This window comes from Hoplias malabaricus, chromosome 4, assembly GCF_029633855.1.
Source record: "Hoplias malabaricus isolate fHopMal1 chromosome 4, fHopMal1.hap1, whole genome shotgun sequence".
In the NCBI taxonomy this organism is placed as follows: Eukaryota; Metazoa; Chordata; class Actinopteri; order Characiformes; family Erythrinidae; genus Hoplias; species Hoplias malabaricus.
In genome coordinates this window covers 40,936,904-40,964,304 of record NC_089803.1, presented here as the reverse complement: position 1 = coordinate 40,964,304, position 27,401 = coordinate 40,936,904, and the positions used below count along the sequence as shown (strand labels likewise).

The window sequence follows — 27,401 nt, the reverse complement described above, 5'->3', positions numbered from 1 at the left end:
TAGATTTCATCAGTCAGCTCAAATCCAGGTTGATTCGTGTGCTTACTGCTCCTCTGTTTTAATAGTCAAATTTCCTTTCACACTTCTTGAACAAATATAGACACACAGATACATGTGATTTAAATATTTTAATATCCCTATCTCATACATTTTGATTTGTTAAAAAAACACATTGGAGACTTTACATGGAGAAACAATGACAACAATTTAATCGAAGACTTCAGAACGCAGGAGAAATGTTATTAGTGGTTTGCCTGTTCAGTAGATTTCCAATAGCTTTTCTCTGATTTCTGGGATTTGTAGTAGTCCCTTCCCTTCTGACAGTGTTTAAAGGAGCAGTCCAATGTTCTTCAACTGTGTGTTTTTTTTGTTTTTTTTTGTGAAATGTGTGGAAGTACAGTGAGCCGTGGTCCAATAAAAATGGTTCTCTGTCTGCTTCGTTGGGAGCATAGAATTTTTTTTTTAAAACAAAATCACATGCAAAACCTTTTAGTAGAAGGTTAAAATACTCATTCATATGATAATAATACATAGAGGTTACATGTCTCTGCCTTTAGAGGCCTTAGAGAGCCACACTTTTGTCCGTTGTAAGTACACATTTCAAAAAAAAAGAAAAAATTGAGGATGGAATATTGGATTGATCCTTCAGTGGTATCTCCACAGAGGTACTGAGTAAACAGCATGTTACGTTTTAGTGAATGCCATGGAATGGAAGCAACCTTTTACTGTACATGTTAAACATTCTCCGAGACAAAGAGGATGGCCACTATGACAGAGCACACTTGATCCAAGATGTTAGACAACATGATCTGGACATACCAGCTGTTCAGTCTTAGAAAAATAGTGTTTCTACAAGTTTAGGTTTCACTTGAAAAAAATTGTGAAACAGATTTGATGCAGGGAGCATCACTCACTCTGACCTTTAGAAAAATTACTTCTCTATTTTCAAAGTCTTCTACATTATAAATCACTAAAGAAGTTAAGACTGTGCAAAGCACATAAAAAAAAAAAGAAAAAGGTATTCTTCATCATTACTACTTTAACATTTGTTGCATTCAGCAACTCCTTCATTAAAATGATCTGGCTATTCAGGGAGAGAGCTGCTTAGCTAAGATTTTTCAAATGTCTGGACACTATTGATTAACTCGCTCTCCAAGCAATAGGGTCAGTGTTCAGGTAAAAGCAATCAACAGCTGATATTCGACTGAAACACCAAGCTAAGTAAATCAATAAAGACTCAGACAAATGGAAAAACGCAGCTGGCTTTCACAGCATTCCTGACAGTCAAACAATTGCATAGGGCTTCATTTTTCAACACAGCCTTTTTGAAGGAACAATCCTGTCCTTCAATCCAAAGGTGGGTTTTAGTGTGTATCTGAGAAGCTAGTGTATATGCCAGCTATAAAGTGTGATAGTGTTAAGTTTATCATCTAAGAGAGAACTCCTGAATGTACCTGAATGCTCTGCAGATGCTCTTAGATTAGTGTATTTTTTTTCTTTGTGCATAGATAAAGCTAAGGGTATGTGGGCTACAGGTTTCAAGGTAATCTGGGAGGTATGTTACAACAAGGGGTCATCACAAGGTGCATTGTACCATTGTTTTGCTAAAAAGGGCCAGAAGAAAGGAGTTAATCATCATCCACATCCCCGGGAGGACGTGTAATCCGGCGTCCCCCCCTCTTCCCTGTTGGACCCTTGGGCTTGGCGAAGGCTTGTTTGTGCGCATGCTGCTTGGGGTGCACCTCTTCATACATGTAATCACTGGTGAGTTCATCACCATTATCAATCTCCAGCTGTGGGAAGAGCAATCAGGTCAGAAAACAGTCACTTGTAACTGCTACAGCATGCAATAGCTTTTAATAAAGATGCACCAACACATGATTTTAGGTGCCATACGACACTACTCTACTATTGCTATTATGGCACTACATTAAACATAGAACAAAATAGCCATAAGAAAAACACACTATAGAAAAATGTGGATTGAACGTCTTTAAAACAGTTTCTTCTTAAAAGTAGTGACACTTATGAGGTTAGAATTTAGAGAGGGTTGATGTTCTGCTCTCACTGGAGTATGTGCCATATTTACTTACATGTCTTTCAAACTACTGATTAAGTTCAGTATTTCTACACCCACAATCAGTCATTCAGCACTCTAATACACCATCATTTTATATCTGTCCACTGCAATTACTGCTGCTAACTTTGCCATTTTGTACTTATGCTGCTTTAGGCTGTGTGTGTTTTTCTCGTATCTCGTATCATTTACAATTCCTATATTTCTTTCCCAACCGTTCCGCTCCCACAACTACCATATGGTTTTGAATGGACAATGTCAATAATGTTTTGAATTAATTGAAATGTTCATGTGGTAAAGCAGAGAATCAAATTAAAGGTAGAATATAAAGATAATTGCAAATCGTCTTTTGTCCCAGCTAGTGTTATTAGCCTTGTCTTATTTCACCTCCAGCTAGAAAACTGTGATTTTGAGAGTTGATTAGCTAACACCGAACATATACACTAAATTTGTCTAAAGGTCTATTAAATGTGCTAAATAGTCAGAGTGTAAAATGGATTGAATGCTTACAGAATGCTTTCATTTGTGAGCTTTACCTTTTTGGCAACTTCTATGTGCAGATTTTTTTCCACTGTGTCTAAGAGAGGATTTTTGCAGCTGGAGTACAACATCCTCTCCCGAATGCTGCATTTATATCCAGGCATTGAGTAGATAAACACTACAAACACACACACATGCATTACTAATTTGCTTATATATACACCAATGTTGATAACGCACAATGCATGTAATAATAAAGTTATCTGATCACGTTTTTTAAAATCTATATATCATTACTGGGATTTAGGACCCAACTTTTCAGGTTTTTCTCTTTTTTTTGACATAATTTGTAAACATCAATGCAATCATTTTCATTGTATCAATATTTCATGATGAATGACCCAACAGAAATTGACCAGAAATTCATATGCAAACTTTCTGTCCAATGACATCTGTTAAAAGTTACTATTCTTTTCGCTTTTATTTACAGTGAGTACATAGAAATCATTTACCTGTGGACTCCAGGTAATCTCCTTCATGTGTGTGTTTGTAGAGGAAGAAGTGGTAGCGTGCAGAATCTTTAGGGATTCTTTTTGGCAGGTCCTTCAGCTCTGTGGGAGTGGTGCTGGACAACTTGATTGATTCATTTGGAAAATCTATTTCCTTCAAGAAACATAAACACATTCAGCAACAAGTCATTATATCCAATAAAATATCAGCTCCCTACTGGAGAATTCAGCTAAAGTCACTTGTGTGGCATTGATTACACAGGAAACCACCAGACAAATCTTCAAGTAAGTAATGTGTTCCCCAGTATTAAAGCTAGGTTTTGACAATCATACAATGACAGAACTATTAGGAATAAGAAGGACTGTTTAAAAAGATGATACTGCAGCTTTTGGCTGTTAATCAGACATAACTTACAAGTTGAACATAGTTTATTCTCTTGTCTCTGAACTGCTCCAGTGCTTGAATAGCCTCTCTCTGCATGGGGAAAGCTACACCCTGCAGAGTCTGCTGCTTTGTGTCCACGTGGAAGTCTGTCTGCACCTGAAAAGACAGACACACACACACACACACACACACACACACACTGAGGTTATTTCCCCAAAACAATGCTCAGAAACATCTGGGAGTGATAGAGTTTCTGCAGTCTCAAAGTAAAACCCTTAACCTAAATCTACAGGACTTTCAGGATCAGTCTGTGTTCATATAATCATTTGTCAATAATATTTGTTACTAGTTTTCAGACAGGCCTCAACTGAGTGCAGCCAATACACTTTATACTGCTGTAGAAACATATTTTCCAAAAGGCCAAATGAGGACACAGCTACATGTGGCTCTAGGCTTGTAGAATGTTTAGCAATTCCACGGCAGAGCACAAAATGAATCCTGCTTGGTTCGTGCTGTGACCTGGATCTGCTCAAATGTTCACATTTATAACTTTTATATCACCATTGTCCAATTAAAATTTTGTTTAATTTTTAGTTTCAAACAAATTTTTGAACACAGCAGCTGACCTTCACATCGTGTGGAAATATGAACCAATAGAATGCTCCAAAATGACTCGGAATAAAATCATTTTACACAGTTTCATTAGAATTTCTCCACATCTTCTAATAAGAATGATAAATCATTTGTATTGAAATTCACCATACTTTTATTATTGGCTCTCCTTACCATGACAGTTAAAAGTTTAAGCTTATTTCACAATGGAGACTTGCCTCTATAAAAAGCAATACGTTATTTTAATCATGGGAATTAAATCACACTATGCTTATATGACCATCTTATGGTTTCTCCAATTATGTTTTTCATGTTATGAAGCGTTAATTTCATGACATCTACTTAATGCTGGGCGGTATACCGGTTCGCACCGAAAACCAATTTTTATTTTTGTTATGATATGAATTTTTCATATACCGGCCACACGGGTTTTAGCCTAACCATGTCCGGAACACAGCATGGTGGTAAAGTGTTTGACAGGGGACGTTCTACATTGCTATTACATTGTAAGTATTAGTGGAGTTGTTGAGCGTGGTGAAATTGGACAGCAGACGTTCTGAACCAGAAGTTGTACCAGACATTGATTTAGAAGATGACCCAGAAGACCTTTTGCAAAGACAGGAGCCGTGTCTGTTGTCAGGAGGTACTTTGGCAAATGCTGTTGAGCTGAAGTATCAATATTGCTGGGAGTTGCACATAGTTGCTATCTATGATTATTATTTATTTGTTTAAGTGTTTTTATTTAATGAAGATATTTGGAACTTCTTCAGTGCAATACAACCATTGACAAGCAGCCCTGGCTACTTTATATCTAAATACCTCTTATTTGTTTAAATATGTTGTAAATTAATGAAGATAATGTTTTCTTAAAAAAAAAAACTGGTGAGAGATTGATAACATTAACAGAGTTTAGCTTGTTTACATAAGTTGGGAAAATTAGCCTATAGTTTTGAAGTTGTCTGAAATGTGTTAAATAAAATGTTCTACATTTTCACTGAAACTCATGCCATATGATTCCTTCACTAATTTATTGCCATGCTCTGAAAACTGATTATGACTGTGGGACCATGCAAACCTGTGTTACATTTAATAATAATGTTTTTTGTTTTTTGTACAATGTACAATTCCCATGACAGTGAAGCAGGGTACTCTTAACCATTCTACTTCAGAATTGTTTCTCGCAATCAATGCGGTTAACATGTCATGCACTACAACTAGTTTTCAGCATGCATTAGAGATTCTGTACTAAACCTATTTTATGCATGGCCACAACATGGGGTCTATTACAACTATTTAAAACAATAATCATAATAAAGAATGCTATTTTAATTTTGATAATGTGATGTTTTGGGACATTCTACTTTCAAGAACCAAGGCAGCTTCATGTTTAATTGTAGGAATGAATGAAATAAAGAATGAATGAATGAATGAATGAATAAATAAAATAAAAATTCTAATTAGTGGTATTTGGTGCAGCATAGTATATGAAACATTACTGCGCATGTTATAACATATTTTAAAAGCTTGATGTCCTCATATCTATGAATCATGTACAGGTCTTCAAATATTGTGTTATTACACTTTGTCATATTACCCTTCTTCCTTGTCCTCTATTTTACACCAGTGGTGCCTCCTGTTCACCTAAGCACACAACACACATCACACGGCTTTAACAAGTCACGATATGAACCTGCTTTTGCATCCATCCACTTAATAGATGAGGCCTCTCATAAAATGAATAGTAAATATCTCAAAGCCTCTTTTCTCTCTGCCCACAAATGTAGCTTAGTGCAGTATTATCTTCTTCCTACAGCTGCTGATCTACTGAGGGGGATGCTGCTTCACAGTTGGCTACATTTTTGGAGGCTGTCATTCTGAAATAGCCCATGGGCAGCTTAAAAGAGCCAGGCTATCCTTTTATGGATTTAGGGGAAGCACACAGCCTATACATCATTGACTACATGTTCGGTGTCTGATTACATAAAGTGGTTTAAATGACAGGGCATATTTGGCATATGTGCCTGGACAGTCAGCTTGCATTAAATCATGCCCAGAAACATAGGACCATGCTGAAGCCAACAAAAACTGTGAAAGAGACACAAAGAGGGTTGTGTCCCAGAAGGAGTTTTGACATATTCCAAACAATTTGGCAAACAAACAAAAAAACATGCAGCCCAACTGTATATATGAATTACACAAAACCACTGTTTTTTCCATGGCTTTAATGTGGAGGCACCATAGATGGGCAGGCAGATGGGAGGTAAAACAGTGATCTAGGCCAGTTTCTAATCTGTTCAGCACACAGTGCAAAATCAATGCCCTGCACAAGCCAAGCATGGTCACATGATCAAAAGCAGACAGCATTCTGAAGCTTCACTCACTAAGGCCTGGGCAATCTTGAACTTAATGGAGAGCATACTGAGAATGTAATGATTTCAACAGTGTGTCGTGCAACTCAGAGAAATTAAATTTTAAATTCTTGCACAGATATGGATCAATGTTTCACACACGTCTTTCATTTGCCACCTTTTGTATGTATGTGCTTCATGCATCAAAAATCATTAAAAAAAATAATAATAACCTTGCATGACAGGAGGTGACATTCTCTGACTGACCATCACTGAACCTTATACAAAAATATAATCTCATTAGTCTTTTCCCCCTCAAAAAAACTGCTGGCTGTGGCAAAAGAGGGAGGACCCTAGCTAAAGACTGGAAGAGAGGGGCAGCCACAGTCAGTGAGGACCCACCAAATAGCAATATATATAACACCACATGTTAACAGAAAAATTAAATTATGTCATCTATAGCCTAAATATTAATCACATTCCTTGTAATCTGTCCACTTCAGGTTACACTTTGCTATTTGTATATTTAGTGCTTATTAGATTTTATTTAAGTATGGTCTGGTGGAGCTTGTATTAAAAAGCTTACGTACACGTATAGTTACAAATATAGGCCTGCAAAATGAAGATGTTTTAATGCACAGAATACTGTAAACTAAATGAACTGCGGTAAAAAAAAATCATCATGACACCCCTACAGCATATGGTATTTTTCTGCAGGTATTTTGCCTGAATGTACTGGTACCTCATTGAGTTTGATTTGCCTCAGTTCCTCTTCAGCAGCGGTCAGAGGGAGGGGAGCAGATCGAGAGGTAAGGTACCTGTTATATCCATTCAGAGATAAGTCATCCTGGGCAGAGAGAAGTCTGTTAGCAGGTCCAAAACAGGGTTGCATGATATTGACAAAATACGATCAACACGACTCAGATGCTACATATTGCAATTGCCATACAACTTGCAATATACTTAATATAAAGTGGTCAATGAATAATTTCCTGTTGTACATTACTGTCCATAATGATTCACTGTTGGAATAATATAGTTGAATTGTATACTAAACACAGAGATATCAATCAGGAATTGTAATGAGTAAATTTATACATTGAACATAGTAAAATACACTGTGACTTGCGGAGGTCTCATTTACATATAGTATTGCAAATGTCACTTCTGCAATAATAATTAACAAATGATATATCCCACAACATACAGTGGTGCTTGAAAGTTCCTTTAGGATGTTCTACATTTCTGCATACAAATGGGGGCGTCCAGGATTAGCAGTTCATTCATTCATTCATTATCTGTAACCACTTTTCCAGTTCAGGGTCGCGGTGGGTCCAGAGCCTACCTGGAATCACTGGGTACAAGGTAGGAATTCACCCTGGAGGGGGCGCCAGTCCTTCACAGGGTAACCCACACATTCACATCTACGGACACTTTTGAGTCGCCAATCCACCTACCAACATGTGTTTTTGGACTGTGGGAGGAAACCGGAGCACCCGGAGGAAACCCACGTGGACACGGAGAGAACACACCAAACTCCTCACAGTAATGCAGTGTTTTGTTTTCCTTCTCCAAAACAGATATAATTAGAGCAAAAATCATTAAAGGGTGCAACAGCTGATGATGGAAAACTACAACTTGGAGGAATGGGGAGGCCTTTCCCTTAAGTGCGGTAGTGCCTTGAACAATGTAGAACCCTCAATATGCAAACTAGACAGTCAACCATCAACTTGACAGTCATGGTATGTGAACCAGATCATCTGTCCACAAAGCTGATAAAAACACAGTTTGCATACCACTTCTAGTGAGTTAATGTTGTCACATGGTGAGGTTCTGCAGGGTATGAGGTACTCTTGCATTTATGGGCAAGGCTGCCATGTTCATCCAGTTTGAAGTTTCTCCTCACCTTTGGTTCCCACATTGAGGTTTCAAATTTGAGTGTTGGGGATGGGGGGAGGTGTGCATGGCTGTGCATCATCTTATCATAAATGTTGCTATTAAACATACCTTTACTGTGCCAAAAATCTCCTCTTTTATGTGCCCACCACCAAATTCTTTCTTTAGTGTGGCCCTGGTAGCAGCATACAACATCTTCTGCCGAACCTGAAAATGTGATTTAAAAATTGAAAATGATGCAAAATCTTTGCATTCCTATCAAAACATAACAGAAACAAATTTAATTTTGGCAGCAGAGTTTGATCTGTTTGGGATTGCAGCCATTTTGCCCCTTCCTGCTCGCTGTGAAGCACAAATGTGTTATTGAACATTGCAGGAGATAATTAGAATTGCAAATTGTTCACACAAGTCCACCCAGAATTAAAACAGTGTATCTTCTGTCTTTGACCTCTCTTTATCTTAATCTAAATCTAATCTAAATATCTCATAAATTAATGTTTAGGAAGGGATACTAATCCAGGGAAAAGCTAACAGTTTAACAGTTTATTGACAGAACAGATACTGTTCTTCATTCAGTTGGTTAACTGAGACTTGCTGGATTCACTGCAGGGGGAAAACACAGGAGCAGAACACTGTGTCCTTTAATGGTTTCCTAAGAAATAGCAACCCTAAGCAAAAAACCATGTAGGCTGCTGCAAACTTAGCAATACGCCCTTGTAATTACATGGTCCTAATTATTCATGTCTGTTTAAGGCTTTTTAAAACTCTGTGTAATAAAACAGTCATATGTTTTTGAGCTTAAGCTTCTGAATATAGTTGATAATGTTCCTATCCTGTTTTTATATGACACCCAAAGTTCTTATGGTTATATTAGTGGATAAGTATGTCCGTGTCTATCTTTTCCACCACTCTTGGGTAGAGAAAAAAAAACATATGTGGCAAGACAGTCATGTACAGTACAATTGTTGTGCAATTTATACAGAATCTGCAAAGGTTTAATTGATTTATCAACATTTTGCTCTCTTGAACTAAAAGTACATTGCACACCTTAAAACAGCTTTCATTCTTTCTCTCTAACTGGGAAGGGACACCAATGCATCACAGGATATCACACACTCATATTTATGGACTAGACGTGGGATTTGAACCCACAACCACAGAACCCAGGAGCTGTCTGACAGTGACACCAGTTGAGCCACCGTGCCACCCTAACTAATACAATAACTTGAAACTTGCATTTTTTCTGTACTTGTCCCTTTTTTATTTTTATTTTTTTCATTTTATTTAAAGATAACAGTATGTAATAGTGTCAGAAACCACATAAATAAGTAATTAGAATGTGAGGTAAATATGCCATGAATGAATCATGCATTTTCACAAAGCTAACATTGAGAAACAAACTAATATAAAGCTTAGGCATGCTCTCTTTATCTCTTTTTTCATTCTTAAAAACAGTAATCATTAAAATGTGCAGAAATGTGTTCTCTGTAAAGGAGGAGTACTTATTTGCACTTAACACATAAACTGATCATGCTTAATTGGAGAGTAATTTGGGGACTTGTGTCTGGGGGATGTTACTGAAATATGCTTTGAGTTATCTTCCTTGGTCCCAGCTTCAAATAAACAACAAATGGAAACAAAAAATTATAGTGGTGTGGATGATTGAGAAATTCTGTACTAAGCCAAATTTTAAATGGCTGCCCCCTTTTGAGGGAACCATAAGCTGATTTATTAAGAGACTACAAAGCAATTTGATTTTACATAAATGTAAAAATTATCAACTTTCTGCTACATTTGCGTGGTAGAAATTACTATTCCACCATGGCTACTAGGTTATCAGGGTCATAATCTCATTTCCATATATAAACCAGAAGCTGACAACAGTCTGAAGGTTTGATTTGCATGAGAGGTTTTCAACAATGTGAGTGTGTTACTCACAGGGGAGTGGTCTGGAGACCAGGCCAGGAATATCCACTCGTAGCCCTGATTGTTGGTGGTGTCCAGCCGGTAGAGGAGGTAAGAGGGCATGTCTTCCTCCAGCTGAGGGAGAACATAGCTATCCCATTCCTGCTCCCATTTCTTGGCGGCTCGTTTGGTTCCTCCCAGAACAAGCTGCTCTGAAAAACAAGAGAAAGAGCAAGCTGGATGTCAGCGGCTCTCTCACCTTATATAGCAGCTTATTATTATAAACAAACCTGGACTCTAGCTACCCACCATATTCCTCTCTGACCTGGTATTTTATATAACAAAGCTCTTTATATGGACATTTAAGCAAGTTAACAAGGTGTTTCCTTTACCTCACACTTACCATTTTCAATCACGACTTTAATGAGGCGATAGTCTCCGTTCCGTGCCTTTGCAAAAACCTCTTTGACTTCGGCTGTGGCTGTGGAGAGACGAAGACACTGTCTCTAACAAAGAGTCTGTTTAGAGTTGACAGAAACAGAGCAGAGGGCTGAACAACAGCTCAGGACAAATTTGGACGATGAATGAGAGCCAAGTCTGTGAGAGGGCATTGTTTGGGACTTTGTATAAACACAGCTAGCGTTCTAAAGATGAACGAGCCTCTCACATTTATCCACAAAACCACCATAAACTGACATAACTTTCAAAAACTATATTACTTTCATTGAAAGAGTTGTTGCATTGAACTGTCTTTATTCAAATGGGTTCCATATGAACAAATAACAGTGCTATAGCACAGTACTTGCCAAAAAGGCAGTAAAGTGAATGCTTTAAATTGTTTAAATGTTAAAGCACAATATTAGGTTCATACGTGAATTATGTCAATTTAAGTTCGAGGACACCAACCATATTTTCCACTGTAATTATGCTAAAACCCTGAAGGATCACTGAATTAGGAATAACTATCTTGTACTTACAGTCACTGTCCATTTTATTAGCTTGACTGACCATATAGGAGCACTTTGTAGTGAAGACAATTACAGACTGTAGTTTATCTGTTGCTCTGCATACATTCTTATTCCCATTTCACCATGTGCATCAATGGTCAGGACCCCCACAGAGCAGATATAATTTGGGTGGTAGATCATTCTCAGTGCTGCAGTAACACCGGCATGGTCATGGTGTGTTATTGTGTGTTGTGCTGGTATGAGTGGATCAGACACAGCAGTGTTGCTGGAGTTTTTAAACACTGTGTCCACTCACTGTCCACTCCGTTAGACACAGCTACCTCACTGGTTCACCTTGTAGATGTAAAGACAGAGACAGTAGCTCAGTAGTTTGTGTTGTGTTCTCTAGTCCTTCATCAGTGGACACAGGACATTAGCGGAAGCTAAATGTTACGGAGGGCACTGAGGGCTTTAAAACTCGTGCAGCACTGCTGTGTCTGATCCACTCATACCAGCACAACACACGCTAATACACCAACACCATGTCAGTGTCACTGCAGCGCTGAGAATGAACAGCCATCAAAATTACAGCTGCTCTGTGGGGGTCCTGACCATTGATGAACATGGTGAAATGGGGATAAGAACGTACGCAGCACAACCGTCTGTAATGGTAGAAATACAGAGTGCTCCTGTGTGGTCAGTGGATGATAAAATGAACAATGAATGTATACAAGGTCATTATTCCTAATTAAGTCATCGTTTAATGTATAGCCTAATGTTAAGGTATCCATAGGTAAAGGATTTATACTTCAATGAAACTACAAGTGTAGCATAGCAGCCAAAATATTACTACAGAAAAAAAAAACCTTCAGTCCACACTACTATAGTTTGTCAGGCTTTGTTCTCTTCATTCCCTCTTTTGGTCTGAACAAACAATAAATGAACCAAACATTTTCATCACTATCAAAGTAACTTAAGCAACTTAAGGCTGAAGCAACCTGCCAGAAATCAAAGACAAAATGCAGGATCTAAATGTGGACTAAAGTGCAGATGAGCTACAGTTTATCTGAGAACTAATGTGGAAACCAGCAAAGCACAAACGCATCAGAGCCGTTGCCTTCTTAAATAAATAAGTCACTGTATCCACCTTTTATTACTTTGAGTACAACACTATCTCTGGCAGTGCTTTTAAAGGGCGCCGCACAATGAAACTCCTCGGAATGAATGACCCGTTCACTGTCTTTATGGAGAAGACCTTTGAAACCTGCTGCTTCTGGGAAACGACTTCTTAAGGCACTGCAGCTACAACTCCGCTGATGGACGAAGATACCACGGTCCGGTCATTTGCGTGAACATATGAGAGTAATAAAAATCTAAATTTCATTTGACACAGATTTCTTTCTCTCTCTCTCTACACAAGCTCACTCTAAACACCGGTATCGAGGCTGAGCCGTCTGTACATAGCAACCTGAACCCTGCAGTACACACTTATTAAAGAACAAACAATAAACAGCGCCATATCATGATGTAAACAAATCGTGTGTGTGACAGTCCAGTGTAAGCTGAGAATAAATCTGTACCTTGAATACCGGTTTGATGAGACATGTCTGGGCTCTGCTCGCTCTCTCTTCGACCGGATCACAAACACGGAAACGGAGCGAATAGCACAGGCCCCGCCCATATTCATGACGACACGCTGTAGCCCCCTAGTCACGTGACAACAGCTTCAGGGCTAGCGCACACTGTCCCCCCACGCACTGACCACTGTGTATCACTTTAGGAGATTAAAGAATGGATTATTTCATCCATTTAAAATTGCATACCTGGTACAGGTGGCTGTCTGCACACAGTTTTGATCTGAATCTGTTACAGTTTCACATGAGCCCAAGTTAACCATACCCAATGACAAGTGTGGGCTAGAAGCGTATAAACCCCCCCCACCATGAGGCTTTTGCAGCAGCGGAACTGCCTTCTGTGGAACGAAGAGATACTTTTCAATACTTTTGGATTGAGTTGGAAGTTGGAGTGAAGTTTGTGACCAAGAACTAATCATCCATCAGCGCCTGACCTCGATACATTTCTTAAGCTTAATGCCACCAAATCCTCATAGAAAGTCTCAACATAGTGTAAAGCCTTCACTGAAGAGTAGCTTTTACTGAAGCAAACTGGCCATATATGAGATGTATAAATAAGTTTTAGTGTTTTTTGTAATACATGCTTTATAATTGTAATTCAAATATTCTCCTGCTCTTTTTTCATTACAGTAACCTGTGTGGAGAATGTCTGAAATTTGAATTACAATTATATGGTTTAGTATCATTTATATTTTAACTCATTGGTTATATTATGAGTTATATTTTATAGGTTCATTGTAGCAGTGAATAATTACAGCCACTTCCTTCATCATTGATCAGTTTCTGACAACAGGGCCACTGACCGTTCTGTTACATTAATGCCAGTGACAACTGTATGATGTCAAGGGTCATCATTTTTTCCATGTTATTTAAAGCAATATTCTGTGTTGTGTTAAAAACTAACTTTTAGTGCCTCTTAAATAAATGAAAGGCAAGTTCACTAACTAACCACCTAACCAAATAAATAAATTAATAAAATGTTTTCCCTCATTGGCTGAGCAGGTGCTAGGCAAATTTATGCTGGGCTAAATCAAAAGTCTTTGAGGCCAGGTTTGGCTGGCCTTTTCACAATTTGGGTGTAACACAAATAATACTTTACATGACAAAGCAAGTGACCTATGAGGTAGGCTCTTATAAAAATGTAGTCAAGGGGTTATTTTGTGGAGACCAAGGTTGGACTCTAAACTATTCTCAAGTCAGTATTGTTAGAAGTAACTTAAACTTGATAAGTAAATCCATTTCAGATCAAAACAATTGTGAGTTCTCAGTGGAAAACATTATGTTTGCCTTGTCTTAGTACATTTTAATTAGTTACATCTCTGATGTACTTAAAGGCTTACAAAGCTTTAATGCTTAAGATGCCAGCTTCCTATACAGACCTATTACGTTAATCTATAGTAAGTTTCAGTAAGGAGTCTGACAGGCCATTTTTAATCCTGGCCTAGGCCCATGGTGCAGAATGTTGAGTGTGTTGTATGCGTGGTCCTCCCCGGACCTTGCAGCTACAAGAATTTTTGAAGTGCAGGGTGGGGCTGTGAACTCCACCCTACAGGCTGGCTACATAAATACTTTGCCAGACTGCAGTGTTGATTCAACTGCTTTGTGTGTACGCGTGTGTGTGTGTGTGTGTAGAAACCACAGAGTTAGGAGGGAGGGGTGGTATAAAGACTATAGAGAAGAAATGACATGGTAGGAAAGGGCTTAAATGCTGTGGATTAGAGGCTCCTAGGAAACACACCCTTGGGCATAAACTCTGAAGAACTGACTGAGGTAGACACGCTCTCCTGGGATTCTAAAAGTGGGCATTATTTTACAACTACTATAATGCAGATTTCATGTTATTTAAATCATCAGTTATTTTTATTGTATAAAAACTATCTTCATGCTGTGTGTTGAAAAATATTTGATCAGTTCCTATCAAACCATTTGTGGATAGTGTTGCTATGACAAGAAATGTTCTAAAATGCAGTTTCATCCCACACTACTTTGTACAGCACTCTTCTTAAATTGGATGATTTGCAAGCGTTTGGTTGAATAAAATCTGAATAAAACAACTTATGATTATATACTGTATGTTTTTGATTATGATTTTGAGCACTATTTTAATTAATAATAATTAATTCATTCGTCTTCTGTAACCACTTTGTCCTGTTTAGGATCACAGTGGGACAAGGCAGGAACAAACACTGAATAGGCCACCGGTTTGTCACAAGGCACCACACATTCACACCAAAGGACACTTTGGAACAGCCAATCCATGTGTGTTTTTGGACTGTGGGAGAAAACCCACACAGACACTGGGAGAACACATCACACTCATGAGGTAGATATATGGATGAAACTGAAAGCAACAGTGCCGCATATAGTTAGCCTTAAAACTACAGTTTCAAAAAACATTGTGCTGTTTCACTGACCTGTAATAAAGATAGTAGAGCATCTGCTGTTGCTACTCTGTACAAACTGCAGTTACATAACTTTTGGTGGAGGGTTCCCTCAATCTCCCTACTGGTTTCACTACAGTGATGTAAAAATGAACTACAGTAGGGGGAGCCCCAGGAGCACAAAAATCATAATCTTACCTAGTCTTCATATATTTTTATCTTAAAGGTCCTTTAAATGTACAACCACCATCCCTGCAAACCAGAAAACACAACATGACTAACTCAACACAACTACACTTCACTACACAACAATCACGGCAATAAACAACAATAAATAACAATAATAAATCCTTTACCAGCCATAACTATGGAGGCGTGCAGGGAACATATTGTCACATATTGTCCAGTGAAAAACATTTATCTCCCAAAAGGAGAAGGAAAAATAAAACCTTAACTTTCAGTAGATGTCAGTGTAAAAAGGTTTTATTCCAAATAAGTGTGGAGTGTTTCTACTTGTTCATTCATCATGTAATTTTTCACACAGTGTGAAAGACAGTGTTCATATGATGTAGAAAACTAAAATTCCATAAAATTAGAGATAGCTAGGGACAGAATTTTATTTTAGAGATTTGTAATTGGACAGTGACGATATGGGACAGTTGCAGATTCCCCATTACTATGGATCATCAGTGTATTATATAACTATGGCATTACATACATCATCCAGCTAAGGCAAAGACAGCAGTGATGATTAATGAAGTCACAGTAATGAACAACACCAGAACCAATCTCTCTCCCACATTTCACTTTATAAAAGTTTATATAGGGATAATCACTATAGATAAACCAGACAGTGTTTACAGCATATAGCCACTAGATGAAGCCATTTCCAAACTATTTTTGGGCTCTGTAAATCCTCTACCATTGGCCTGGATCAACCCATGTTACAATGGGGTCTATTACAGATAAAAGATTAAGGTAGATTTAACACACAGAGAACTGACTGTTCCCTGGCTGCCCATGGCTACATTTTACTAGTAATTTTATGGGCTGAATTCAAGACAGGAAGTTTACTGCACCTTTAAAATAGCACTCCGACTAAACGCAATACACACTGAATTCTAAAGAGCAAATAAAAAAAAACCATGTTGCTCTCCACACACACACACGCATGCACACACACGTTCACCTAACCCCACTGACAGTTGGCCTTCCCCTAATGAGAAAATAAATGGACCAATCAAAATCTGCCATCAGGTGTTTGTCCAAGACTGAGAAGCCATATCAGGCAATGCACAGGGGGCCATAACTCAAGCTGTCTGGCATAAAGGGGAAGGGGGAGAAGGTGTGTGTGTGTGTGTGTGTGTGTGTGTGTGTGTGTGTGTGTGTGTGTGTGTGTACCAGAAATATATTACATTGTAAGGATCACACTGATATTGTAGGGAAGTGTGCTCATTGTGGGGACCAGCCAAGATGTGAAGACATGTTGTAAGGTTGGGTTAAGATTAGCCAAAGCTCCCACAGTTCATAGATACAAAACTGTGTGTGTGTTTGTGTCCATGCATATTTCATTGCTTCAAATATGTGTAATAAACATATCATATGGCAAAGTTGCAACAGTCATAATAACACTGTACTGACATTAGAGCTGACCAATAAAAAGCATGATTTAAAGGTCATGTGTAGGTCAGCATCACAATGGAATATTTGTAGAATCATATCATATGAAAATCCTTCCATCATATCACGTCCAAACCTCGACAAACAGACATCATAATTATATTAAATAACTAAAAAAGGGCAGAGGCAGTGAGGCATAAAATTGATGGTTGCCTCTTGGTTTTATGGCTGTGGAAAAGGAGCGAGCGTGCCTGCATCCATCTGTCACTGCTTTCCTGCACTTGCTTTAGCACCAGCCGTCTGGAGGCTTTATTATCCCCCTCCCCACGTTCATTCAGACAAGCCCCACCCACTGTTCCACAACTGCCTGTTATTATCCTGTTTCCTGTGTTAAGATTGGCCGACCAAACTACTAGAAAACTACCACTATCCTAATATTGTGCAGATGAAAATTATCTATATAAAAGTGGTGGGAAATACAGGTTTTAAAACTCCCTTGACCTCTACAGCCAAAGCAGGACCTTGAATGGGGCCCAGTTCTGGTGGAATTTGCATCTGATTAGAAGAATCGCTTAAATGTCCAGTTTTATTGGCAAAACATCTGGTACCTAAGGATCTGGACAGCATCTGGAGAGAACATTTACATTCTGCATCTGCATTTGCCACCTATACAATGATGTTTTTGTATTGTGTCCTGATCTGAGCAAATGTCTGGGTCTATTGCTGTGTCATCGCACAGTTCTATCCCTTTTCTAGCATTATTTGCCCAGAAAGTCAGAGTGGTTGATTCTTCTTATGAGAATAACAATGTAAAATAACTTTCATTTTCATTTTTTTGAAATTTATATATCATTAAATGGTCCTTGCTCAGCGATAATATCTATGGACCACTGAGGAAAGCTCCATCGCACTGGTTAGGAGAGCTCCCTCATACCCATGAACCGCGTTCTCTCTGCACTGCGTTCACACCGACAAAGAATAACAACACTCTGCATCCACTCATTGAGTTCCCTTAGCACAGTAACTACTCCTGTTCTCCATGAACTTCTGTATTCCATGTTGATTTGTATACATGGTGTTGGTGTATGTGGACCTCTGGAAGTGCTTTTGGTGACAGAAAAGCAACAAGATAAGCAATAAATATGACCCTGAACTAGATAAGTGGTTTCAGACAATGAATGAATGAATATTACATGAAGATTTTGTTTGTGCAAGCAATGCTGCAGAGTGGAATGGTGGACCTCCGCTTCTGACTCTAGTAAAACCTAGGTTTGTAGGTTCTCAGTAGTCATATGGGGTTTGAATTGCCTTTATTACCTTCATATGAGCAGTTGTCCCTGAGACTTACCGTGTTTCCCCGATAGTAAGACACCCCCGATAGTAAGACGCAGTGTGGGTTTTAGGGGGGTCGGCTAATGTAAGACGTACCCCGAAAGTAAGACATAGTAAACTGTACGTTGGAAAAATACAAGCCATAGTACCGGTACCTTTTGCTGCATTAACTGCGGGATGCGGACGGATCTGGAGCGGAATGAGCGGAGGGATGTGGAGGCCGCGGGAGCAGCAGTAATGTTGTCCGTGGTCCAACACGCAGCCTCAGTGCCCTCATGTGCAGCCGCTGGTGGCCACTCTGATTGGCATGGCCATGGTTGTCATGGAATAAATCTGTTTTATCTTCCAGTATAACATATTCAAACTGTTCGTTCTTACCGTTTTTCATTGTTTTACATGTTATACATGGAAATACCGTCATGATACGGTTGTAACAAGACATTCTTGGCACTTGCTTTTATAAAACTGTTTTATGGTGAATACCATAATGTTCAGGTTGTTAATAAATGTTAATTTTATGGTTAAAACAAAAATCGACATTTTTTACCAATATAAGACATACCCCGAAAGTAAGACATAGTGGGACTTTCGGGGGTAAAAAGAATGTAAGACACTGTCTTACTTTCGGGGAAACACGGTATGTAGGTCTTATAGATCTCATCTTGACCCACAATCCTCCAGAACAGCCTGTTATTAATGATTACACACTACAGAGACTGCAAGGTGAAAACGTCAGGCAATTTTCTTATAGCGTTTCTATAAGAGTGCTGTCTGAAGAGTCATAATTTATAAGAGTAATTTTCCAAATATTTTCCAACACAAAGTGATGATTTTGAATTTCTGCATGTATGATAATATTATATTTTAATGTTGCATTAGGTTTGCTGAAAATATTATTTCATGTTTTATTATCTACAGAGACTGTGTTTATGACTGAACTACTGCATTTTCAACATTAACAGCTGAGAATAAACAGCTTAACCATGTTTAGTGTCTGAAGTCTGTTATTTAAGTTTTGCAGTGGAATTACAATTCTAATGTAGTTAACCACCATAATATGCATGGTAATGGAAGCTTATACCCCAATGATTGAAAAAGAAAAAAAACACTAATATAATATCACAGTTAGCTTACATAATATTTAGGCTCTGACTTAAAGCTTGTGTGGCCTTGGCTAGTGCGTAGATTAGTGTGAGCCCGACTACGCCACCTAGGGAATTTCGCCCTAGGAAATAACCCCAAGTACTTTCCCAAAAGCACACAGGTACGTTCCAAAAAAAAGAGAAGAGACACGAAATGGAGTTCAGCGTACAAAGTCCTTTACTCTCAGTTGTCTTGCAACATTTAAAATAACGATTTTATTAATAAGTTTAAAAAAAATAATAAAACAAAAGAATACAGTGGGGTTTTACCTACTGACTACTAAAAATAACCCCTACAAGGTTATTAACTAGATTCGCTCATCATAATGATCCTACCATTTGCATACATTTTAACTGGGTTCCAGCAGACGCTATCCTATACAGAGTTCCAATACTAGAGACTATACAACCCACACACAGGTTACCAAAAAGAACCCCCTTGGGGTAGTGACTTCACACACACAACAGATCGAGTGCCCAAGAAAAAGGAAAAAAATGTACAAAAAGGATAACCAGTCAACCAAAGGGACACTCATATACCAGGTTGCTCTGCAAGAACAGGTAAAAATACACAAGTACGTTAAACAGGCAGATCACACGCTTAAAAGGACTGTAATACCCACAGCCCGAACACCATCCAAAATAAAAGGGTTAATTTAAAAGGCAAGAAAAACAAAAGAACTCAATAACAAACAAGAAAAACCCACAAGGGCAAATAATCAAAATAAAAGAGACAACCAGATAAAACAAGATAAAAGTGGTTCGACCCCACAATGTATCCACACAGGCAAAACAGCAGGAGACTAGGAGAAGCTCTGCTCCACACCACCTGGGCCACCTCCGATGGCGACACCCCAGAGCACCTAATAAAAGGAGCATTTTAATCATAAAAAATATAAAACCGTCATAATAGGTGGGATAAAGCTAGCCATGTGCTAAGCACACATACCCTCTGTGCCTCAAACCCTTAAACCCATCTATAACTAAAAACATTCACCAGCATAACTAAAAGAATGGAATTTGTACCTTGATGCAGCTTGAAAGCCCACTCGTTCTCAGGCACACCAACATACATCAACTGCCTTATATGCACTGTCCCGGATTAGAGCTGCCGCTAACGGCAAGCAACGTGGTGAATCGACAGGGGGTGTGACACCTGTCTTCTTTCCAGTAAGATCGTCCAAGACACTCAGAAGCAAGCACCGCAGTACCGCGACCCAAAGAATAAAAAGTGGGAGCTTAGCCTACCACATGCTAACTGTGTGTATATATACACTGGAGCTAATGAGCAACAGCATGACCCAGGAGAGAAAGGGGAGGGGGGGGGGGCGGAGGAAGACTGCTCCTGAACTACGGTGGCTGCACAAGCCCAAAAATAACTAATGGCCCAGTGACAGCTCTACCTGCTACATTCTACCCCCACATTTTGTGTCGGCGTCCCGTCGACAAAATATTACCCAACACATGGACTAACACCAGGGTCTGAAGTGTACAACAGCCATACTACCTGAATCAGATACCAAAGGTGCCGGGTTAGGAGCTACACTTGCCATGGACATTGGTAGATGATGAGGGTTCCTATGCTGGCCTGCTGTTACTCGAGTTGTTCGTCGCCTCTTATCTAACACTTGCTCAGCAACTTCTACCTCAGATATAACAGGGGAACCCGGACCACTAGGTCCAGCCCTGGAAGGAGGACTGGCTTCAACTGGGTTAACCCCTGGTGGAACTGGAATGGGCAATGGCTCCTGGGACCCAGCTTGAGGATAACCTACCACTAGCCACTGACCTAACTCTTCCTCCTCTGACTCTGAACCATCTTCTATGTTTGGGTTCCCTACTGGAGGAGATGCTGCAGAAGAGTTTGGAGAAACTAACTTTAACATTACCCGGTGTACCTGCCGGACCTGGCCCAAGTCTTGCAACGGGGCCACTGAATACACCACACCCCCAGGTTCAGGTACTTTTACTACCTGGTGAACAATGGCACTCCAAGCATCCTGGATTTTCTTACGTCCACGAACAGAATGATTCCTAAGATAAACCAACTGGCCTACCTGCAACTGGTCAGCTAAAAAACCCTGATCATGACGTTCCTTGCGCCGCTGTGCTGCTACCAACAACCTCTCCCTTGCCCCTTTGAAAGCAACCTGGAGACGCCTCTGATGCTCCTGAACCCAATCACCAACTGCTCTACCCTCAGTCTCTGGGACCCTACCCAACAGGAAGTCCACTGGGAGTTGGGGTTCTTGGCCAAACAAGAGAAAATATGGTGATTCCCCTGTAGACTGATGAACAGATGAATTATAGTTAAAAACTAACTGAGGCAAATAATCTGGCCAATGGCTCTTCTGTTCCTGGGATAATGTGCGCAGCAGGTTATGCATTGTCCGATTAAATCGCTCACACTGGCCATTGCCTTGTGGATGGTATGGAGTAGTTCGTATCTTCTGAATTCCATACAAATCGCAGAGCTGATAGACAAGAGAACTCTCAAAGCTTGCACCACAATCTGAATGTAAACGGGCCGGGACCCCATAACGATAAAACCAGTGCTGAACAAGCACCCTGGCCACTGTCTGAGCCCTTTGATCTCGAGTAGGAATCACTTGAGTAAACTTAGAGAAAACATCAGTTATAACTAAAACCTGTTCAGTACCATCCCTAGCAGGCTCCAGAAAAGAGAAGTCAATGGCCACTACCTCATTTGGTCTCGAAGCCAAAAGGTGTCCCATTGGAGCACGCAACTGTCTCTGTGGGGGTTTAGCGATGGTACACCTCTCACATTGCTGACACCACTGCTTAATATCATTAGCCATTCCAGGCCAATAACACCGCTCCCTTACTAATGCTGTAGTACGCTCTACCCCTTGATGGCCATGCTGGTTGTGCAATTGCTGCAGCACTTCCTCCTGCAGGCATTCTGGAAGCAAAAGCTGCATAATCTCTTCTCCACCATCTGGCTTTAGAATCCTACGGTACAACAAGTCATTACGCTGGACAATCCTATCCCATTGGCGAAGGAACCCCTGAGTCCGGGTTGACAAGTCTTCCCTCACACTCCGACTAGGTAGCCTATGCTCCTGCCAAAAAGAATTAAAACTGCGGATAGCTGGATCGGCTTCCTGCAAACACTTCAGGTCCCCAAAATCACGGGAGGGAAAAGCAGAAATAAAAAACTGAGCTACTGATGAAGGGGCTGCCTCCCTACCCGGCTGCCGAAGAGCCAGAGGCAATGTCACACCACCCACTACTGAACCCTGCAGCTCTTCTGGCGTGGGCATTCTCTGCCGAGATAAGGAATCAGCATTTTTATTTATACGGCCTGGCCGATAACGGATAATATAATTAAATGCTGACAACTGAGCAACCCAACGCTGCTCTGTAGCACCCAACTTGGCAGTATTCAAATGGCTCAGGGGGTTATTGTCAGTCCAGACAACACACTCCTGACCCCAAAGATACTCACGAAATTTTTCTGTCATTGCCCACTTCAAACCCAAAAACTCCAGCTTCATTGAGCTATACAACTTTTCATTAGGGTTGAGGCTACGACTTGCATAGGCCACGGGACGCACTCGACCATCCTGTTCCTGGGAGAGCACTGCTCCCAAGCCCTGGTGACTAGCATCAACCTCTAAAATAAATGGAAGCGAGAAGTTGGCAAAGGCAAGTGTAGGTGCGTTCACAAGCTTGGACTTAAGGGTCTGAAAGCTGGTCTCACATGGCTCTAACCAGAAATCTGACAACTGGGAACCAGGGCCCTTCCTAGTCCTTGTCCCACCCAATTCAGCAACTAAGCGGTGCAAAGGAGCAGCCATTTTTGAAAACCCCTTAATAAACCGCCGGTAATAACTAGCAAAACCCAGGAATGAACGCAACTCTGAAACAGACGTGGGATGGGGCCAGTTAGCCACAGCAGATACCTTCTCAAAATCTGGGGATACTCCCTTATCAGACACCAAATGACCCAGGTACCGGACTTGATGGCGGAAGAAACAACATTTCTCCAACTTGGCCTTCAGCCCGGCTTGATCTAGTCGATTTAGCACCAACTCCAAACGACTCAAGTGCTGATCTAGGTCAGAAGAGAACACAATAATGTCATCCAGATACAGCAACACTGATTGGCAATTCTGATCACCGAACATCCTTTCCATCAGTCTCTGAAAGGTGCTAGGGGCATTACACAACCCAAAAGGCATGCGATTATATTGGAATAGACCAAAGGGGGTACAAAAAGCTGTCTTTGGCCGATCACCCTCCGTAACTGGAATTTGGTTGTACCCACTAGCTAAATCCATTGTCGAAAACCACTGGGCACCTGATAGGGCATCTAAAGTCTCCTCAATCCTAGGCAATGGAAATGCATCCTTCCTGGTTTTGCTGTTAAGCTTACGGTAGTCAACACACATCCGGAGGGTACCATCTTTTTTTCTAACCAGAACAATAGGCGAGGCATAAGGACTACAGCTTTCCTGAATAACCTGATTCTCAAGCAGCTGCTGAATGTGAGCCTTAACAGCCTCATAGTCAGATGGCGGGATGCGTCTGTATCTCTGTCTTACTGGCACCTCATCCAACAAAGGGATGTCATGGGAAATCAAACCCGTACAGCCAATATCCCCTTCGTAGGAAGAGAACACTGCAGCATACCTACAGAGAAGGGACCGCACCCTTCCCTGATCTATTGGGGACAAAACAGACAGATCCAATGCGTCAATTTGCTCCAAAATTGAACTGGGCTGAGCTGTTTGAGACTGAACCTGGGCAACCACCGTAGGGGGCTCACTCATTTCCTCTGTAACTCCAAGAGGCAGACTCACAACCTGTGCGCTAGTCAACAATCCTAAGGGACGGCGTGGGGGCAAAACAACCCTAGAGCAACCCACATTTACCAAGGGGACATACACGGTCCCTCCGACTACCTTGACTAGAGAAACAGCAACCAACAAGCCATCAGGTAAGGCACCTAAAGTATCAGGAGGTTCGAACAAAACCCCAGTAGTGCACTCACTGAGATGACTGGAACAGGTGGCAGCAACCATCTTGAATGTACCTGCTGGTATATGAATAGGTCTCCGCCCCCTAACCCTAGCTACCCCTGTGTCTTGTATAGAGGACCTATCAGAAACCTGATGACAATACTGCAGGGCTTGCTGCCAAGGTGGGGATGCGTGCACAACTGGCGGTAGGTCAAACAATGCAGGGCCATGCTGACAGAAGAGTTCCTGATAACACTCTCGAATGACGTTCATACCCAACACGCCAGGGACTATAGGTGAGGTACTACAACCTGGGGGATCTTTAATTACCAACCAACCACGGTTAGGGAGGGATTTTCCAAGTACCTCCACGGTTAACTCAACGTAGCCCACATAGGGTATTTCTAGCCCATTAGCCGCACGAAGCTGCAACCACCGGCAAGAACGCAAATCACCCTGAATGTGTTGACGAAAGAAACTCTCAACTATGGTTGAAACCATCGACCCTGTATCAAGCAAACAGTTCACCACCACACCGCCCAATTGAATAGCCACTTTTGGGCACTGCCCAACTAAGGACGGACTGGTCAACTGAAGTAAAGCAGGCTGTGAGGTAGAGCCAATACTGTCCCCTCCCACGGTGTGGCTCTGCACCTGGAAGGGAGCTAGTTTTCCGCCGGCTGAGAATTAGGGGCTGCACGACTCTGAGGAGGAGTCCCTATTGGATGCACTGAAACACGTTCATTATCACAGTCGCTGGCGTAATGCCCTGGTTTTTGACAGCGTCTACAGATAATATTAGGCCGGCTAGGACCAGTAGGCCGAGAAGAGGCACCTAATTTAGCGATGCTCTGGGCTAACTGATTAATCTGTTCTTGCTGTTTAAACAGCATAGCCCTTAATTCTGTCATCTCAGAAGATTTAAAATTATCTGCAGCATGCTGAGCCTGATAAGACTCCCCAGACATCTGCAGTGCACACATAGAGGGGACAGAATAGCTCCTACCTCCCCCATTATCAGCTGACCTACTCTCACGCTCCCATCGGATGGCCGCTGCCCGCACCTGCAGCATAGAAAGTGCTGGTGTCTGACGAATCAACTGCTTTAGCTCCCTACACAAGGCAGAGTCTAGAACACTCTCCACAAACTGGTCACGAACCAACGTATCAGCATCCGGTACTACAGAAGGTGCACACTGCTTTATTTTTTCCATAAGGGCTAAAAGGGCATGAGAGTACTCCTGTAAAGATTCCCCCTCCCATTGCTTACGGCGAAAGAAACTCTCCTGCAGGGCAATATATGACTTCGAGCACCCATATAGCTCTTTAAGGATAGATAGAATCTTCTGAGGATCCTCCTTTTCCATTCTAGGCCTATACCTTATTTCATCCTTAGCTTCTCCTTCTAGATGATCTAACATAAAATAAGCCTGATCAATAGGCGCTAAATGGCGTGCCCGAATGCTTGCCTGTACCTCTTCACTCCACTCTTCTATACCTATACCAGCCCTGCCTCTAAACACTGGGCATTTACGCTCACGAGGAAGGTACAACACCCTTTCGACTGGGGTAGGGTTACTCACCAGCCCTCGAGATTCACCACCACTACTGGGACCTGGCTGAGACTGGGAAGAAGCCCTTTCCTGTAAAAGGCGCTCATTATCTGCCCGGAGCTGTTGCACCAAATCCCTCATTTCCTGAAGCTCACTGGCCATCATAAGGACAGAAGGGAAAGAAACAAATAAGAAAATGAATTAGCTTAACACCTCCTTACAGGCACACAAGTACAATCCTTGTGACCCAACGTCAACTGCTGTTTTGCCTTTGAATAAGAACAACAAGACAACACAACTGAACTCCAAACCACGTCTCTGTTTCTGGATCCTGCCGACTACGCCAAAAATGTGGCCTTGGCTAGTGCGTAGATTAGTGTGAGCCCGACTACGCCACCTAGGGAATTTCGCCCTAGGAAATAACCCCAAGTACTTTCCCAAAAGCACACAGGTACGTTCCAAAAAAAAGAGAAGAGACACGAAATGGAGTTCAGCGTACAAAGTCCTTTACTCTCAGTTGTCTTGCAACATTTAAAATAACGATTTTATTAATAAGTTTAAAAAAAATAATAAAACAAAAGAATACAGTGGGGTTTTACCTACTGACTACTAAAAATAACCCCTACAAGGTTATTAACTAGATTCGCTCATCATAATGATCCTACCATTTGCATACATTTTAACTGGGTTCCAGCAGACGCTATCCTATACAGAGTTCCAATACTAGAGACTATACAACCCACACACAGGTTACCAAAAAGAACCCCCTTGGGGTAGTGACTTCACACACACAACAGATCGAGTGCCCAAGAAAAAGGAAAAAAATGTACAAAAAGGATAACCAGTCAACCAAAGGGACACTCATATACCAGGTTGCTCTGCAAGAACAGGTAAAAATACACAAGTACGTTAAACAGGCAGATCACACGCTTAAAAGGACTGTAATACCCACAGCCCGAACACCATCCAAAATAAAAGGGTTAATTTAAAAGGCAAGAAAAACAAAAGAACTCAATAACAAACAAGAAAAACCCACAAGGGCAAATAATCAAAATAAAAGAGACAACCAGATAAAACAAGATAAAAGTGGTTCGACCCCACAATGTATCCACACAGGCAAAACAGCAGGAGACTAGGAGAAGCTCTGCTCCACACCACCTGGGCCACCTCCGATGGCGACACCCCAGAGCACCTAATAAAAGGAGCATTTTAATCATAAAAAATATAAAACCGTCATAATAGGTGGGATAAAGCTAGCCATGTGCTAAGCACACATACCCTCTGTGCCTCAAACCCTTAAACCCATCTATAACTAAAAACATTCACCAGCATAACTAAAAGAATGGAATTTGTACCTTGATGCAGCTTGAAAGCCCACTCGTTCTCAGGCACACCAACATACATCAACTGCCTTATATGCACTGTCCCGGATTAGAGCTGCCGCTAACGGCAAGCAACGTGGTGAATCGACAGGGGGTGTGACACCTGTCTTCTTTCCAGTAAGATCGTCCAAGACACTCAGAAGCAAGCACCGCAGTACCGCGACCCAAAGAATAAAAAGTGGGAGCTTAGCCTACCACATGCTAACTGTGTGT

At 40.8% G+C, this 27,401-nt stretch overlaps 1 protein-coding gene across 2 annotated transcripts; it reads right to left on the bottom strand.

The window, feature by feature from the left end:
* Positions 1-127: 127 nt before the first annotated feature.
* twf1b (twinfilin actin-binding protein 1b) lies at positions 128-27,401 on the bottom strand. Of its 2 annotated transcripts, XM_066667731.1 has the most exons (10): positions 27,162-27,401; positions 25,837-25,960; positions 10,616-10,693; positions 10,246-10,424; positions 8,419-8,514; positions 7,154-7,258; positions 3,482-3,607; positions 3,070-3,220; positions 2,614-2,735; positions 128-1,793 (listed from the first exon to the last, which is right to left on the bottom strand). In XM_066667731.1, the coding sequence occupies exons 4-10, from the start codon at positions 10,333-10,335 to the stop codon at positions 1,629-1,631; spliced, it is 855 nt and encodes a 284-aa protein (XP_066523828.1). In that variant the 5' UTR covers positions 10,336-10,424; positions 10,616-10,693; positions 25,837-25,960; positions 27,162-27,401; the 3' UTR covers positions 128-1,628. The 2 variants fall into 2 exon arrangements, with proteins under 2 accessions (XP_066523828.1, XP_066523827.1); XM_066667730.1 differs by lacking the exons at positions 25,837-25,960; positions 27,162-27,401 and adding an exon at positions 12,740-12,805.